The sequence below is a fragment of the Anopheles ziemanni genome, chromosome 3 (assembly GCF_943734765.1).
Source record: "Anopheles ziemanni chromosome 3, idAnoZiCoDA_A2_x.2, whole genome shotgun sequence".
Lineage (NCBI taxonomy): Eukaryota > Metazoa > Arthropoda > Insecta > Diptera > Culicidae > Anopheles > Anopheles ziemanni.
Window position 1 is genome coordinate 28,634,511 of NC_080706.1, and position 17,069 is coordinate 28,651,579.

The following is a 17,069-nucleotide window of genomic DNA, read 5'->3' on the forward strand; positions in this document are numbered from 1 at the left end:
AGCATAACAAAGATTTAGTAAACATCTCTGAACGAGAAATAAGTGTTGAAGAAATAGTGGCATTCTAGGAGAAATTTAAAATTGTAAACAACTTTCTTACCACTTCGTTTTTTCGCTTGTAAATAATTTTTATTGTGTTTTTTTGTTTTCATAGTGCTCAAGTTTGTAGTAATGATCCTTTAATGAAGTGTTTGTAGTGTCGAGTTGTCTATATGTCAGTAAAATAACTAAAGTGTGCATTTAACTTTAACCAAGTGGATAATCTTCCCGGCGTTCGATCGCTCGATCGATCAACGGAATTTGTGAACCTGACGAAGGGTAAAACCTACTCAAGAGTGCGCAAGGAACGAAACCCGAACATCATGGCTGCACAAATTGGCAAAGGCAGCCAAGCGGCTTTAGTGTTGCTGTTTGTATGGATTACCCTATTAGGTGAGAAGCAAAATAAACAAATACAAAAAACTAACAATTTCTTTACTCGATGTGTGTGCCAAGGAGACAAAGTTTCCTTTAGCGGGCATCATGTTTCCCTTTCTGTTGCGAGTCTCGTTAACCTTCCTTTGATCCTTTCGTGGTTCTGAAAGTTAATCGGTTTGCAAACATTATGAACGCAGGTCAGGTGATCATCGTGAAGATGGTCGAGACGATTGTTGTTCCCACTGCTCTCACGCCAGGGGTTGAAGGTAAACAAACACATTGAACGACGAGCATGTTGCGGTCTTGTTGCCGGCTCGCGGCTCAGCAAGTGCTAAGAAATTCGAACCATCTGTGGCAACCGTTGTGGCCATCGATTTGCGCAGATATCGGGTCTCGCTTTTCGACGCGGAATAATGGTTTGTTGGTCGGTAATTAACTGAACCATTTGTAATCTTACATTTCACTCAACACAGGGGGTGAACCGGGTGTACGGGGCGGGAAAGGGAGAGTTCGGAAAATGTTTTAAGCTTCCGTTCTCAGACACGTTAATGGCCTCTGTCTATTGCCTTGTATGCGTCTAGACCAGAGATGTCAAACATGTGGTCCGGTTGGTTTTTATACCCGTAAGACTACAGAAACACTGTCAATTTGAACAATTTCTATGTGATAGTTATACTCACCATTGATTAACTTCTCGCCGACGTATGGTGGTGGACAAGGGCAAGGGTTTTACGCAAATTTTTCCAGACAAGCGAATAAATCGTATTAACTAGAAGTGCATTCAATTAAATTAAAAATGGTCATATGTTTCTCAAAAATCGATAAAATACAATCGTTTCATTTGCAATCGTTTTCCCAATTCTTACCAAATCATATCAAGTTTATGTTTTGCAATTCAACACTATTGTGTTTTTTGGTAGAGAGTTAAGATATATAAAAATGCATAATTACTACGGCCAACTTATCGCAGAATATTTGTAATTTCATTTATAACGCTCTTGTAGTTCTCCAGCTATGGATCAATGATTAGTGTGACTTTCTTATATTAATTGTACACAACACTAAGTATTCACAGTCAGGCATACTGAATCACCATATTTTGCCTTGTTTTACTGAAAATTGGTGGTCTAATGATACTGCTTATCTCAAGATAATAACATACAACTAATGAAAAGTTGGATATGATTCATAGCAAAACCAAAAATTTAAAAGTGTAACACATGGTTCATTGTTTACTCATGACTGATAAGAACTTAATTTCATGCACCTAATCAATGCTACGTTTTGGCACGCAAATCAAAAGACCCGCGAGGTCAACTGAGTTTGACATCACTGCTGATCTGGACGACGGGATGTGTTTTGGGTTTCTGATGTGTAGGTTGAAAGGAATTTGGTTGGCTTCCCAAGACGACATCTTCACATTGACATAGCTCATTGTAATATAAGATGAAATTGGCAATGATTCCATAAGATTTTATAACACATCGATACTGTCTGCGTGTATTTTCGCAGCGAAAAACGAAAAATTAATTAAAATTAATTAAGTAATTAAAATTTATTTTGCCTTTTCCATCTGAATATGAAATTGACTACGTTTTCGTATGAACTTACAAAAAATATTTTCTTTTCTTTTGTTCTTGTTAAGTTCTTATTATTCATTATGCTCATAGGCTTCCTGTGATTCATATTCTCTCTTGCGTCCCTTGTTGAGAATCTTCAATCCGTTCCCTTAAACATCCCTCATTCGACAGAATATCGCAATGTCCTTCGAAACGTAGTCGAGGGTGGTCCCATCATAAACACAACACCGCCCGCCCGTGCCATTTTCCGGAGATCGGGCCGGGGCAAGAGGCCCATCGTGTCACTATTTTCATGGCCATCTTTCAGCTGACGTCGACTATTTTATGCTTTTTCTTTTGTAATATTTTCATGACAAAATGCATAAACGATGCTGCATGACAGCGGGGGTTTTTCCTTGTGATATCCGCAGCATTCCAGGCTTTCTCGAGTGTCTGTATGTGTGCGATTTTCCTTTTCTTTACCGTACTCTACCGACACTGGATTACGCGATTCCTTACTTGTGGCCGCCAGAAGTGCAACCGCAAACTGTCGAGAGGAAACTGGCGGGATATTTCTGAAGTAATCTCAAAAAGACGAGAGGGAAAAAATGGAAAATGCCGCGCGCGTAGAAAGAAAATGCGTCGTCGCATAGGAGGACGGCCTTTGGTGGTTGGTTTGTAATACGGGAAGGGAAAAAAAACCCAGCTTCTCATCCATTTGGCGGTGGCGATGACAGAAATAGAAAATTCCATCGGGTCAAACCAACAAGATGTCGTCTTCGCCGTCGTTGGTGAAGTAGATTCTTTTTTTTCCTCCTCCCTTCATCCCCATTAGCTCCTTTAGATACATGGAGAGAGCGAGGCACGCAACTTGACCGCATGCCAAAACATTAGCCGCTCAGCTATGGGAGGCGAGAGGAAGGTGCCGGGTCGGGTGCGGTCGTCCGTGAGTGGCATTGGAAAATAGAACGAAAGTGTTAAAAAAGTGTGTTCTAACACGAGCGGTGAATGTCAGCCTTTTAAAAAAAACCTTCTGGTGGGGAGGGAAATGTGTGAGGCATGAAGAGAGACGGAGAGGAATGAAAAACATGCGCGAGGAGAGAAAAAAAAAACGTCGGGAAAATCCAACCAGTTAAAGGACTCTGGGAAGCGTTTTTCCCAGCGTGTTTGCACGACGCCACGATGTTCCCGAATCCGGGATTGACGAATATATTGCAGGTTGCGCAAATAGCTCCATCCCTTCCCGTGTCAGCACCACCCCCTCCAACGTTCCCCTGACCAGTGAAGGTATTTTCCGAGCGAAAATGGTGTAACGGGGTGGCAAACGACGGAAACACAAGCACCTATTGATCCGCCCAACGCCGATCGATGGAAGAATGTCGAATGTCGAATGTCGAAGGGCTCGCGAGGGGATGTACCACCACCACCCGATCCGTGGGTGGACTATTTTTAGTGACCTCTGTCCGTTTCGAGGTTCAACGGTAGGAAGGACGACAGACGCTCGGATTGACTTGGCCACTTGCTGAAGCGAAAACTGCTGACCTGACATTTCACGAACTTTTTTGTCGATGTCATTTTGGAAGGAAAACCAAGCGCAGAGGTGGTGGGGCGTGGGTGGTGGTGTTGGCAGAAAACCCGATGAATTGCTGTCTGTTGTCCAGAGTGGAGCTTGTAGGTTGCCCGATGTGTGTTTCACGTCGCCTGAGTGGAGCCGTATACACATTAGAGAAAAACATTTTGCCCGTCATTTTCTCCATCACATATAGATAACGTATCTGTCGATATTTTCCAATGCCGAACGGAGGCTTTCGAGAACGTATTTCGTCCGTGTCAGGAGAGCTTTTAAATAAAGGATGTCGAAGTCGATCATTTCAACGTCATCCGTTCCATCGCGTGCAGAATTTGATTTAATATCGCACCAAGACCATGGAATTAACGGTTCTCTTTTTTCCTTTTGGGCGGTGAATTGCATCGGATTGCACCGTTCATTTTTTGCTGGTTTAAAAATAAATAAAAAACATCGATAATCCTTACCCCCGGTGTGGGTACCCATCCGGAAGTTCCGGTACTAAAGATCGATGACATCCGATCCAAGACCGGTTGGCTGGCGGGGCAATTTAGACAGACACCTGTGCAGGATATCCGCCTGAAAACAGAAGACCTAATGAAGCGTTGTCGATGACTTAATTTGGGTGTCCTGTCTGGTGTCTTTTCCTATGGTGGTTCCCTAAGGGCGAAGGTTCCCCCGAGACATCGGGAAGAGAGGTAGCGGGCTCTGTTGCTGTAAACAAAATCAAGGTTAGGTAGGTTTAGGTGAGGCTCGGTGCGGACGAGGGCGCACATAATGTGCCAGTACCGATATTCAGTTACCACAACAGCTGAAGGTCATATCCCGTTCGGTTCTGGGCCACAGGCACCACTACCAACCCTCCTCAGCCTAGGTTGTGATGTGGTGCTTTTTCATTAGCTTTTAATGCGAAGCCATGTTGCCGCACACAGGGGAAGGCAAACGTCGAGCGCCTATATAAGCCACAACGCGGTGTTCCGGTGTGGTCGGGGGGTTGATGTGCTGGCTTCCAACGGCAAAGGCCTTATGTCACCACCGGTAATGCTGCGGTGCCATCGGCAGCATATCGATTAGTTGTGGTCTCCTCTAGCGTTCGCTTCTTCTATTGGTTTGGGAAGGGTCTTCTTACGCCCCGCTATAAAAGAACATTTCGCGACGTTATGATGAACCATATTGTTATGCGTTTAGTTGTATGTGGGAGGAATGGAAATAATGTACGTTAATTGAATGTTATATCGTTGCTACTTCGAGCGTGTGCTATAAAAGAGTCGAACGAAACGAGCAAGAGTTTCACCAAACGGAGTTCTCTGCTTGAATCGATTTTTGTTCTCAACCAATTCGACCAGGATAAATTTTCCTAAGGGTAAGGGTTCCAGAAAAACCCAAAATCTGATACCCAGTAAATTCAAGGGCAAACATCGAACAATGTTTTTCATATCCACCGTCCAACTCTAACCCTTAATTCAGCATGTTCAGAAGATAAACGCTTCGTTAGCAGAATTTTCCTTCCGATCGGATTGCGCGCTTGCACATGCATCGTGAGATAATTTTCCAGTGCCTTTAAAAATACATCGCAACAGCAAATAGATTCCCCGCTCCTTCCCTGTGTGCCAAGAGCAGTTTTCGCAACGGGAAACAACTTGCTCTTCCCACCGCCCGAAAGGGATTCTATTTTTGCGCCCTTGACTTAACTCGCTAACACACCGAAAATAGCACGCGCGGTGCATTCGGGTACGTTGCAGCCGCAAAACAAGTCACCCGTGGCATGTTTCGCACACGACGTTCGAAATGGTTCCAAAACATAAATAAACCTCACCACTTTATGGACACACGGATAGGGTGGGGCGAGGGGGGAGAGGGCACCGTGAGGGTTGCTGCATTTTCCGGTTTCATTCAACTCGCGCGGAAATCGAAGCAGTAAAATCAAGATCAATAAAAAGAGAGGTCGATGCAAAGCTATTTTATGCACCTCCATTGTATTGACAGTTTGTTTAAAAAGTGGTTTACAAACATTCTTGCATTTGTAGAAGATCTTCGTAAGAATCTCTTAGACGAAAGAGATCACCGAAACTCAATGGATCACAGTGTTCCAGTTGTTACTAAGGACATCGTGGTATAGTGTTGTAAAATGATTTCCAGAATAGTCCAAAGTGCTCCTCGGTGCGAAGTCATGGGGTATGGATCCTGTTGGTCGCCATGGTATGGCCTCAATCAAGCGTGAAGGTCCACCCAACGCCTCAATTACTTGTTCAGTTAGTGAAATATACTAAATATTCTGTTTTACACAAATATTTCAAGCTGCTCATGAAAGGTAAACAAAATTCAAACCAACTGTCAAAAATATTCCCACACTTTTTGGCTCGCTGTTTACATGTTATGATTCGACCTCTTTTTTCACCGATCTTGAGCAAAACCATCGGTCCCTTTTCGTCCACCTTTTTTGCGTCCGGCGATGGACGCAACGTTTAAACGGTTCATTTGAACAGTTTTGTCTACGTAAAAACCACCTCCTGCCCCTGGAGGAAGTCAGATTCGCGCGGAGGACGAGAGAAGCAGATTGCCTTTCCGGCGTGTATCGATAATTTGGTGTTTTTGTGCGGAGTTTTCCACGCCACCGATGCAAGCCGAATGCGCAGTTTTGCGCGTCCGAAAATAAACGTCAAACTGTTTCTAATTAACGCTCCCCACCGTGCGTTCACACGTGCCAGCTTCATTTACCCGTTTTTCTTCGGCGTCGTTCCGTTCCGGAGCATCGGTTGGAATCGCCCATTTAATGCCTTTAATCGTGTAAAATTATTTTAATAAGAGTTTGATTTTCACTCCTCGTTCACACGGAGGGTAACCGGTAGCGAAGGAGGAATGTGCTGAAATCAGCATGGAACGGAATGAAAAGTACCTTGAACAGAAGCCAACGGCCCGTTCAGTCGAGTGGAAGTGTGGATCACGTCGAGGGTGAAATTTCCGTGACAGTTTCTCAGCACATTGGGCCTCTACCCAACCGAATCGGATGGAGAGTTGGGAATCGCGCCAGGTCGTTGTCACCATCATCGCCGTTGCTCGTCCCTTCTTCCCCGCCCCGTCATCTGACACGACAGATCAAACGTCTCATCCATCGCGGCCAAGCATGACAAGCACTGCAGCTTTTTTCATCCGCCCTCTTTCCCACAATCCCCGCCAAATCTTGTGCCGGAAGTGACCGTTTCTTGTTGGAGCCTTGTATAAAAGAGGGTGAAAGAAAAAGAAAAACGTCATGGTGATGGGGTGGTGGTGGTCTTTGGGACTGAAGATGGTATAAAATTTCCCCCCATTCCCCACCACAACGACACTTGCCTTCTTGGGAGTGTTTCCGTGCGGGCATTACTTTTCCTTCGACGGAATGAACTATTTTCTTCTGGCCCCCGCCGTCCAACCACCCGCATCGTCGGCCCCGAACGAACCGGAAGATGCTTTATTCTGCGGGAAACTGTTGAATCAAAAAAAAAAAAAACGGGCAAGAAACTAAAACTATGCCATCGATTCGGAGGTAAAACGAAACGTACGTACCCGGGGGGATACAGAAAAAAAAAATCGCAAGCTCTGAATTGTTGCGGGCACGAACGATCAAACGATTGGAATGACATTCTCACGGTGGGTGGAATAGAAAAAAAATCCTCCCTTCCACCACAAGATTGCGCCATTATATGCATGCCGGTGCTTGGTGGTGGAAAACGGAATTGCACCGGGCGGATGATTGCACGGGAATGTGCGGGCTGAGCTGGCAAGGGACAAGGTGTGCACCAAGTCAGTCAGTCAGTCAAGAGTCAGTCTGTCAAAAGAGTTGGATTAGTTTGCCAAGGAAGTGGGGAAAAGAATCAGAGAGGCCCACGAGAGTATAATGAAGTGCAAAACACCAGCGTCGCTACGTCGCATACAAACTGGCCTGCCGGATTCCATCGACGGTGTTCCGTGGGCTTTTGATTTTCCCCTCGCCTACCCCCCCACCCGGATGCTAGTGCATATGATTTCCCGCTACGGATTCGTACATACCATTCCCGCGAGAGCTTTGCGAAAAAGGGTTTTCACCCCTGCTCTTTCTAGTGGAAATAATTCACAATCACGTTTTTCTTTTTCCTGCGTCATCGACAGGCAACGAATGTACCGGGTGGGATAAGGGCGTAGGATGTGCGGGGTGGTTATGCCGTGACGACCGACTCCGGGAGCCGTAGCGAGAGTGGATGTTTTTTTTCCACGCAGGACCTTTTCCCTAGGATTTACCGCATTTTTCCGTTCGTCTTGTTCTTCTTTTCAAAATCCTTTGCCTTTTTACCGCAAAGAAAAGCCACCGGGACACGCAATCTTTTAAGGGGAAAGAGAACGGCCAAAGGGGGGGAAGGTGTGCGAAACAAGTTCACACACCGAGCGATATGCTTCGGCAAGCAAACACATTAACGTCGGTTGGTAATGCAAGAAATGTGCATGTGGCGTAGGGAGGTGGGAAGAGGGAGGGACCTTTGGTTTCAGGTGCTTTTCTGGAGCTTGTTCCTACTGTTGATCTTTGTGCTCCCGTTCGGGAATAGCGTGTGACCTGGTTTGGCATTTTTCAAGAGTGTATAAAAGGATTGCTATATGATATGCTGGCCTGTGGAGGGCAAAGTCTCGGTGCGGACGCATTCTTTTTGTTTTTCTTAAAACAACGTTGCGTAATATCAGGTGCATTTGTGCATTTTACATTGCATTCAGTTGGTATGTAGGCGTGGGAAGTCATAGACAGATTTGTTTTGCTTCTACAATGTTATGAAATGTTATACGGGTCGCACTACCATCGGGAAGTTAATTAGCGTCAATTCTTTATTTGTTGTGTTGTTTGTTGAATGCAGTTCGACAAAGTTTGTGTAACAATAAAAAACAACCTAATTGGATTCAACGTTCTTCGGTCTCTTGTGCCCATCTCGTTATAACATATGTTTAAGGGATGCACACATATTCTTGATGTATAAATTTTCCTTTCCAACCCTGTTCCTTAATTATATTGTTTGATCCATGTTTATGTTGCAAATATTCATTCGTTTCCCATAGAAAAGCATACGCGTTGTTGTGCTGAGTTAGCTTGTAATTTGTATCGTTCATAATTAATTTCTCGTGGAAAGAGAATCACTTACTCTTGCCAACATACAGATATCAGAGCATACAACAGCGTCTAACTTTATCCGTTCATTTTCTAAATGGACACAAACATTTCAAAATTTGATTTGAACACGATAGAGTTTAGTTAGAGTTTCTACTTCTACGTTTGTGCGCTTAAGTTTACTGACACAACTAATTATCTTTCAAATTATTGGGTAAGTTTAGTCGTTTTAATGTGTATCTTTGTTTGGATATGTTTGGAGATAAAAATCTTGTATTTCGGCGAAACAATTAAAAGAGTTGATTGAGGGGAAACATTCGAGGAGCTTATGTTTTGGATGTAACAAAATACCTGTATCGAACTGGAACGTGAGAACCAGAGTGACAATTAAAAGCCAAGAGCAACTGATGCAATAAAAAACACGACAAAACAAATTGTGTTCCCTGACAAAATCGGTTGGAAAGGAAGGTTCCAGGCTGGAGAGGGAAATAATAAAGCATGAAACTTTCGGTCGCAGCTCTACCCTACGGTTTCGGGTAATATGCCGTACCGCACGCATTAACAAGCTCACGCCGCCTCATCATAAAACATCGTTGGGAATGTGCGGATGGAAAAGTTTGACCCTCCCCGTTCCTGGCCCGACCACCGACTGTGTTGCTGCAGTTCTACTTTCATGCCGATGAAAATCCCGTGTTCAACGGGTTCGGGTCGCTATGGTAGTTCGAGACTATGGTTGCTCCACACCGCCACAGTTCGGCCAGTCCGGTCTCCACTAGACAAACACGAGATGGCAGTTCGTGGGTTGGTCGTTTTGATGGTGGAGCGGGGGTGGGGTGGTTGGTGGACAGAATGAGCTGAATTTCTCTTCGAGGCCCTGTGGTCTAATTTGTTAGCAGGTCAGGTGTAAAAGGTGTCCGATGTCGACCTGACCCACGCTACGGCCACGGTCGTCTAACCCCGTGGACAGAGTTGGAGCGAGAAAGAGCTTCATTTTGGGATTAAAATTCACCGGGGAAAATTCGTCGAACGGCCCCGGCGTAACGACGCGCTTGGTCTCGTCGTCCGGAATCGGTGGGAATGCAGCTCCGTTGTTGGCACAAAAGCTCTGGCGAGTGAGATGTTTCTAGGAAAGTTTGTTAAATATTTGCGTACCGAATTCTTCGCAATATCATCGCTATGGTTGTGCGGTAGCTCAGGAACAACGTTCCTTTTGTGTCGATACTGTTGGGAAGAGGTGTGGGGGGAGGGGGTGAGGGTTTTCTTGTGGGTCGTAGAGGAAAATCTATGCCGTTACACAGGGTCGAGCCACAAACTTTCGAGCGTTATTACAGTGATGATGCTGGGTATTGTGAACGTTAGGTAGAATGGAAAACCGAGCTCGGTAGAAGTAAAGTAGTATCTAAATTTCATTTTCTATTTTTCATACATGTGGAAATTTGTGGTTGCGTACATAATTCTAGTTTGCTTAGCGGCTGATACACGATCATATAATTTTAATTTTTGCTAAACATTAGACATACGACACAACCAATATTTCAAAGATTGTATACAGTTAGCTAATTATTCTTCCGCTAATTTTGTTTAAAATAAACAAGCGGAACTAATTTGCTTTCTGTTGCGTCATACTGAAATTGAATTTTGACGCAATAATTATGGCTCAAAACACGCACATTCTCACTAGCGTTGTCCGCGACTACGATGACAGGATCGTACACCGCGTACATCAACATCATTCGCGGAGTCCACCTTCGGGCGGCAAGCTGGCTTCGCTTCTATTACGCTGTGGTTTCAGCAATTTCCGGTCGAGAAAATGAAACCTTCTTGCACTGTGGAAACCCACCGCCAAAATTCACAACTAAGTCCCTAAGAGCCGGAGTATCGCAGTTATCCTGGAAACGGTTCTTTTGGCAGGCCATTTCCCAGTTTCGCCACCGCCAGAGGAAATGCGTGGTTTTTCGTTGATTTTTTACTATCCTCCAAAAGCCACGTGGCATCGAATATTAGGTCGCTCGATTCTGCCGCCTTTTCGCCTTTCTCCCGGCGCAACCACAATCCGTAGAGTGTTCCAGAGGTTCTACACTAATTAAAACACAAATAGACCTGCTGGGAAAATGAAGGCCTACCCAGAGCGGAACGCCACAGAATTGCCCTTGGTGGATGTTTATGTGTGTGTGTGTGTGTGTGTGCGCTACTCCTCGTGTGGTGGAAACTTCCTCCCCGTTTGATGAACATACGGCCCCCCGTATCCGCCAACCCCTTTCCTCGGTGGACGAACTACGGAAATCTGCGGCTACGCGAATGACGCCAAACCGGGAGTTAGGTTTCCGGTGTCGACCGACGGAGCGTTTTCCCTTTTGCAAATCGTGTGCGGCATAATTTTCTCCCGAAATCGTGTGCAGTGTGGATCTGTTATGATCTGTGGCTCAGTACCGTGCCATTGAAAGCGTTGTATTATATTTTAAATTTCAAATATTTTACTAACTTTTCCGATCGTTCTAACAGTCAGATGAATTATCCGAAAATTTTCAGTTGTATGTTTGTTCTTAATTATTTAATTGAATTAGTTTATCGACTAGGAACGAAACACAACCTCTATCGTTCGCAGAACCTCTATCGTGTTCCATCTTCCACGCGAAGTTACGTTTAATTGACTTGTTGTCCACACCTATCCGCAAACTGCCAGCAAAGCTTTTAATTACACACTCAAAGTAAATCGATCACGCCCCACCCGGATTCCACTTGCCATTGGTGGCGGCGTTCTTTCGTCGTGAGTTTGGCCTACATTTCCTTTACCGCGCTGGCTCAACCTATTTTTCCAAATCCTCCATCGGGCGCGTTTTCCCTCGTTTGGGAAAGTTTTCCCAAACTACCGCTTCGCCTACGCGAAATTGCGTTGGTGGATTTTATTTTTTGCCGTTTTCCATAACGGCCCGATTCGTGCTGTCTTTCATCTCCGCCGTTTCTCCTTCCGTCACCGTATCGATGCGCCCGTTTTTACTCTCAAGTGGCAAAATTAGTGCCACTTCACGTTTGCGTGCTGCTCTTTTTTCCCGCGGCCAGAATGGAGTTCCAGGGTAGGCAGGGTAGGCAACGGTTGTCGGAGGAAAACATCATGGCTCAATTAATTATGGCGCTCGTTGCCTTTTTTACCAACGCACAAAACTAACCAGCCCAATTGTGCCAACAACTTTGGTTGGGGTTTGGTTCAGAAACCGTCTGGAGTAGTACGTGGATTTACTTCTTCGCTTTTCCACTTTTCCAAAACCCCATCCTAGTTTGTGAAGTGTTCACTCAGAGCGTCTCACATTACGCTTGCTCTGGCCTCTTTAAAACCATTGATCAACTTCTAGCGTTCTTGATCTTATTAAGAGTAGTTTTTAATTCATCTTCTCTTTTTTGTTCTTGTTTACCATTCGCAGGTGAGTTATAAATAAAGTCATCGACGGAGATGAATGGAGCCAGACGGAGGCAGCACAACCACCCAAACCCCCTCGGGAGGAAAAATCATCCGCAATGGTGCCATTTTCGTAAAAGCGGTCGAAGTCGAAGTCGCCGAAGTTCTAAAGCATCAGAGTAGAAACCATACGGTGCTTGATGTGACGTCTTTCTAACGTTTGATACACCTTCCCATTAACTGCTGGCTTTTAAGAGTCATGTATTTTGAAGTTTTCAAATGTTAGCTAGGAGAACTTCACTGATTTTCCCTTTTTTTTTAGCTTTTTCATACCAAATTGGGAAAGGGCCTTTGCAGCCCAGATGCTTGCAATCAAACTTTCGCCGTGTAGCATGATGCATTTATGCCCCCTTGCAAGAGCAGCCACCGTTCCATGCGTGCATATCCCCCTCGCATCCCCATCCCCCGCGGTGCAATGCTGCAGAGCAATCATAATCGCAAACAGACGCGATTTTCTTCAATCAAATTACGTGAGTCGTGCAAACGGGGGGTTTACGGCGGGCCGCAAAGAAGAGCAACGGTTGATGTATGGCAAACGATCATCAGATTATATGACGCCTGCAATCATTATCGTGTGCGGCGGCGTGGGTTTATCGTTCGTATGCAAAAGAGTCGCGGTGCTGTAGACGAGTAGGAAAGGGGGAAGCGAGGGCAGATAAGAGCGGGCTACTTTCACTTTATCGCCAGGTGGTGGAACGTGCCAATTTACATTTTATGCTTCGCAGCCGTTTGATACGCAAATGGTGTTAACAATGTTTTATGGTTTTTGCATTCTTTTTCTGCAACAGTACAAGATACCATGGTATATGTTCTCGAAACTCAAACACACTGTAGTCGCTAACTATTTTTTTTGGGTTTCATCGAATAAGCTGCTGCAATTTACATTATACTCCGACACTGTGAAACATTTCGGAATGTCATTGGTTAACCCGCCAGTTTAAAACAAATCTTTAAGCCGGAAACCGTTCCCGGGTAGGTTGTTAATGGATTGTAATGAGCATAGTTTAATCATTTCTGTCCCAATGAACACTCAACAGCGAACTCGTGTTTATAATTCATTTGATCACGAAACGCCTACCAATAACGCAAGGGCGTTGGCGAAACATGCAGTGGATGCTTCAGTGGATGCTGCGAGAAAACCACATCCGAACGCTTTTTAAACTCATTTAACACTTCCCCACACACACACACACGGTTCCAGATCAAACGCTACTCGCAGATAATGGGCATATGAAGTGTATGTGTGCGCATCGGATATTATTAATTTTAAGTTCAACTAGCTTGTCGGGCCCGTCCGTTTTTTCCCCTTGGCAGTTTTTCGCTTTGTCGCACCCATTTTGCTTTCGCAGAGCGAACACAAAAAAAGTTGTCGACTTTGCATGTTGGGCGCGCGCGCTCAAATATGATATGTGAAGGGCTGCACCGCCACGAATGATGCTGCGGTGAAGCATCGCAGGAATAATGGGTCGCCGTCGGACTCAATTAAAACAAATAATAGCCACACATTCATTCCACCAATGGCGCGCGCGGATGCTGATGTGTAGCTGGTTAGCAGCGGCCGATGGTGGAGCATTTTTCCTTTGCCTTTGACCTCCGCTCCGGCTCGGCTGTTGTGAACCGCGAGCTTCTCTGCCGGAGGGTGGGCGGCGGCCTGGTGACACGAGCGGAGATCCGATGGCCGTTTAAATTTTTCCAGCGCATCAACAACACCCACCCACCACCAATGGGGGCCGCCAGTTGACGGGGGAAAAAAATGTAGAGAAATGAAATTCTTCCTATCAACTTTCAGCGTGTGATGTCGCTTCGATCGCCGAACGCCGATGACCGGCGATACCGTGAATGGGGTAGCGTGCCAACATCATATTGGCGTCGTTTACGAGTTGCATGTGATCTCATTTCGTTGCAAAAAACACGAAACCAAACCTACCGTCATCGCGGTGGAAGCCGTAAACAAACCAACCAACTCGCCTAGCAAAACACGGGGTAGTGTATCGTAATGAAATAAAATAAAATAAAATAAAACATTCCGATTGACAGACCTTCGAGCTGCTGTGTGTTGTTGGTACATGTTCCGCCGCCTTCATGACCTCGAAAACAGGGGAAAATAAAACATCCTGTCGAATACCGCCCTACAAAAAACGTATCCCATGTTGACAGTTGGAAATTTTTAATTGACATGCCCGGGAGAAATTTGTGAAAATCGAAAGCCGCGCGCAGGGTCATAGATTGGCGGCATGTTTCAATGCCTCCCCCCCCTCCGGTGTGGACTTTACTGGCGATGACATTTCCTGTTTCCGGTGCATCGCCCAATGCAACACAGGCGGTCAAAATTTGGATGGTTTGGCTTTTCCCGAGGGGGGAAGTGTTGCCAGAAAATCCAACGAACCCAACGGTCAACTGTCCGGTAGTGAAATTTCGGTTGACAGATTATCCGTCGACATCACGTACTTCACTTGGGTTTGGAGGAGGGTACGCGGGGTGTGCTCGTGAATTTCTGGACAGCAACCGAACGCGTGATGATTGATTTCCTCAACGATGCTTGGGGCCCGGTTTTGGTTGGGACCTGCTGAAGCGACCGATTACCACCAATCAACGGACCCGCGACAAATGGGAAACTATCGTGTTTTGGTTAGCCTATCTGTTTTTAAAGCCTCGGTTGAGTTTTGGAACGCGGGCAATTAATGTTAACCAACACGAAACATGGACCGAGGAGCGCGAGCGGCCGATGCTGACGAAAGCGTTCAATCATTTAAAACCGACAGATCCCGGTCGGGGTTTTCGGTTCGTGAGTTCGTTATCTCGGTCATTTCGCCTCGGTGCTGGTGAGATTCTGATGAACCCCGTTCCATAACGGAACGGAACAATAAAAGTAAATTGCTGTCCATGCTCCGAATGCGCTCCCTCCCCCCCAACATCGACCCAAATGCGATCAGCTTCCACTCTTTAATTTTTGCGACGCTTTACAAAGAAGGTTGCTCACAAGAAGGCCAAGGAACTCGAAGAGGAGCATCATCCGGGAGTGCGGACGGGGTTGACAAGGTAAAGTGATATTGAACCGTTTTTCTCGGCATCTTAATCACGTCCCTTGAACGTGTCGTTCCGGCGATGACCTTGTCTTGGTGGAGATCTTTTTCCATGATTGGAAAACTGCGAGGAAAGCGTGCTCACCGGGTTTTCCCCAGCAAAGGGGCACCATCTTCCCGGGTAGTAGAAGCGTTAATGAACTGCTAAACGCAAACGAACAGATGCTATCGCACACCGTTCTTTACTATCATAGCCGAGCACTAGAAGCATCTGGCCCAGATATTCTTGGACACCCTTCATTTGTGTGACAGTGTTGGATTCGTTTTTTACTTATGCTCCACAAACGATTACAAATTCAAAAATGAACATTTTTTTTATCTTGCAAACAAATCGAGGACACCGCGCTGTTTCCCCCTTCGGTATGTTTGTAAAAAGAGAAAACATGATGATCATGACATAATTGTCCCCATGATGTTGTTGTACGGGCAGATAGTGAACCCGAGGAACTATTCCTCCAGCAGGAACCATTCCTATGCCAGCCGAACACGAAAATGAGCATTAAATTTATGCACCATTTATCTTGATGGCCTTTAGTTGCGATGCGTTACACGAGATAGTGTTTTGGCTTTGCTTCTGTTTCGTTTTATTCCTCCGGATGGCAAATACAAACCTAGGCTGAAGGCAGAAATATTTTGGTGGGACGGAAGAACCTCCTAAGAACGAAGGGAAAACGGCAACGTTGCACGGCTCGTTCTTTACAGTCGACGAAGCATCCATATGGCCATAATTCATAAATTTCATAACATCCCATATCTCCATCCGAAAAGGCCGCCCCCGCGTCTTTGTTGTTTCGGGTCCGAAGTTTCTGGGTGCCTTTTGGAAGCGACCCATTAAAACTTGAGACCGATCCCCCACAGCTACGGCGTCCGTCCCGTGCATTCTTGAGCGACAAGAGTAATGCATTTCATAATTGGATGTTTGGTCTCTTCGGAATGGCTCATTTGGATACGCTGGAGATAGATACTGAGAAGGGAAAAAAAACGCGTTGGAGGCTTCACTACCATAAATCACTCATCAAGAGGTTTCGCGGCCGCTGCTGCTTCGGGGGGGAGGGCCCAAAAATGTTCGATTTTTCTCGAAATCTTTTCTCCAGTTGTTCCTCGAAAATGCGGGACTGTAACGGAACATCTATTAGCGCATGCTGAGATAAACTAATGTAACCTCATTTCTTTGTTTCGTGCGCGTTTTGGAGAACTATTGCGCCTTATCGTGTATTGGATTTCTCATAACAAATCTATACAGTTTTCTTCTGCTGATAGATGGTGCTTTTTTCACCCCAAGAAATAGAAAGAAAATTCCTGTGTAACAGCGCAATTTTTCTTCCAACAGCTGACCCTCCGTACTAAAAGCCGGTCAACCTGCGTTGTTATGCGGCATTTCATTTTCCTTCAATGCAGTTCAATACATCTTCCCCCGGGGTAAAAACCACAGTTTCCGAACACCACCCTCTACTCTTCGCCAATGTTGCCACTCGGTTTTCTTTGCCTCCGTAAGCGGGGGGAGGGAAGCGGAACAGCAAATGGTATGATAATTAACATTTTATTATTATGCTATGTTTATGTTGCGCTGCGCTCTGGACGCGCGCGCCCCCTTCGAAAAGCCAAACCCTCCGTGCCGTGAGTTACGGGCCACTGTTTTCTGGTTATAGGCTGAAGGTGTTGAAAACCGGGCCCTGTAGCATCTTCGGAGCGATTGACATGGCCTTTTGGATACGGGCCACGCTGTCGTCTGCCATCATCACCGTCAGCGAAGGTCGTTCCGGCCGTGAAACGATCGCCCTGGGAGCTATTCGGGGAGTTTTCCAAAATCGTAGATTTTCCTAGCCCGCACGAGAGAGGGATGTTTCCACCACCACAACCGCCAGCGATATGAGATGAACCAGGG

General features: G+C 45.6%; 1 protein-coding gene across 1 annotated transcript in view; it reads left to right on the forward strand.

Moving 5' to 3' along the window:
* The first annotated feature begins 362 nt into the window (after positions 1-362).
* The window catches only part of LOC131286968 (fasciclin-2), a 50,725-nt gene continuing 34,018 nt past the window's right edge, over positions 363-17,069 (forward strand). Inside the window, exon 1 of the mRNA XM_058315979.1 lies at positions 363-432. Coding sequence (XP_058171962.1) covers positions 363-432 — 70 coding nt within the window. The remainder of the gene's footprint in view (positions 433-17,069) is intronic.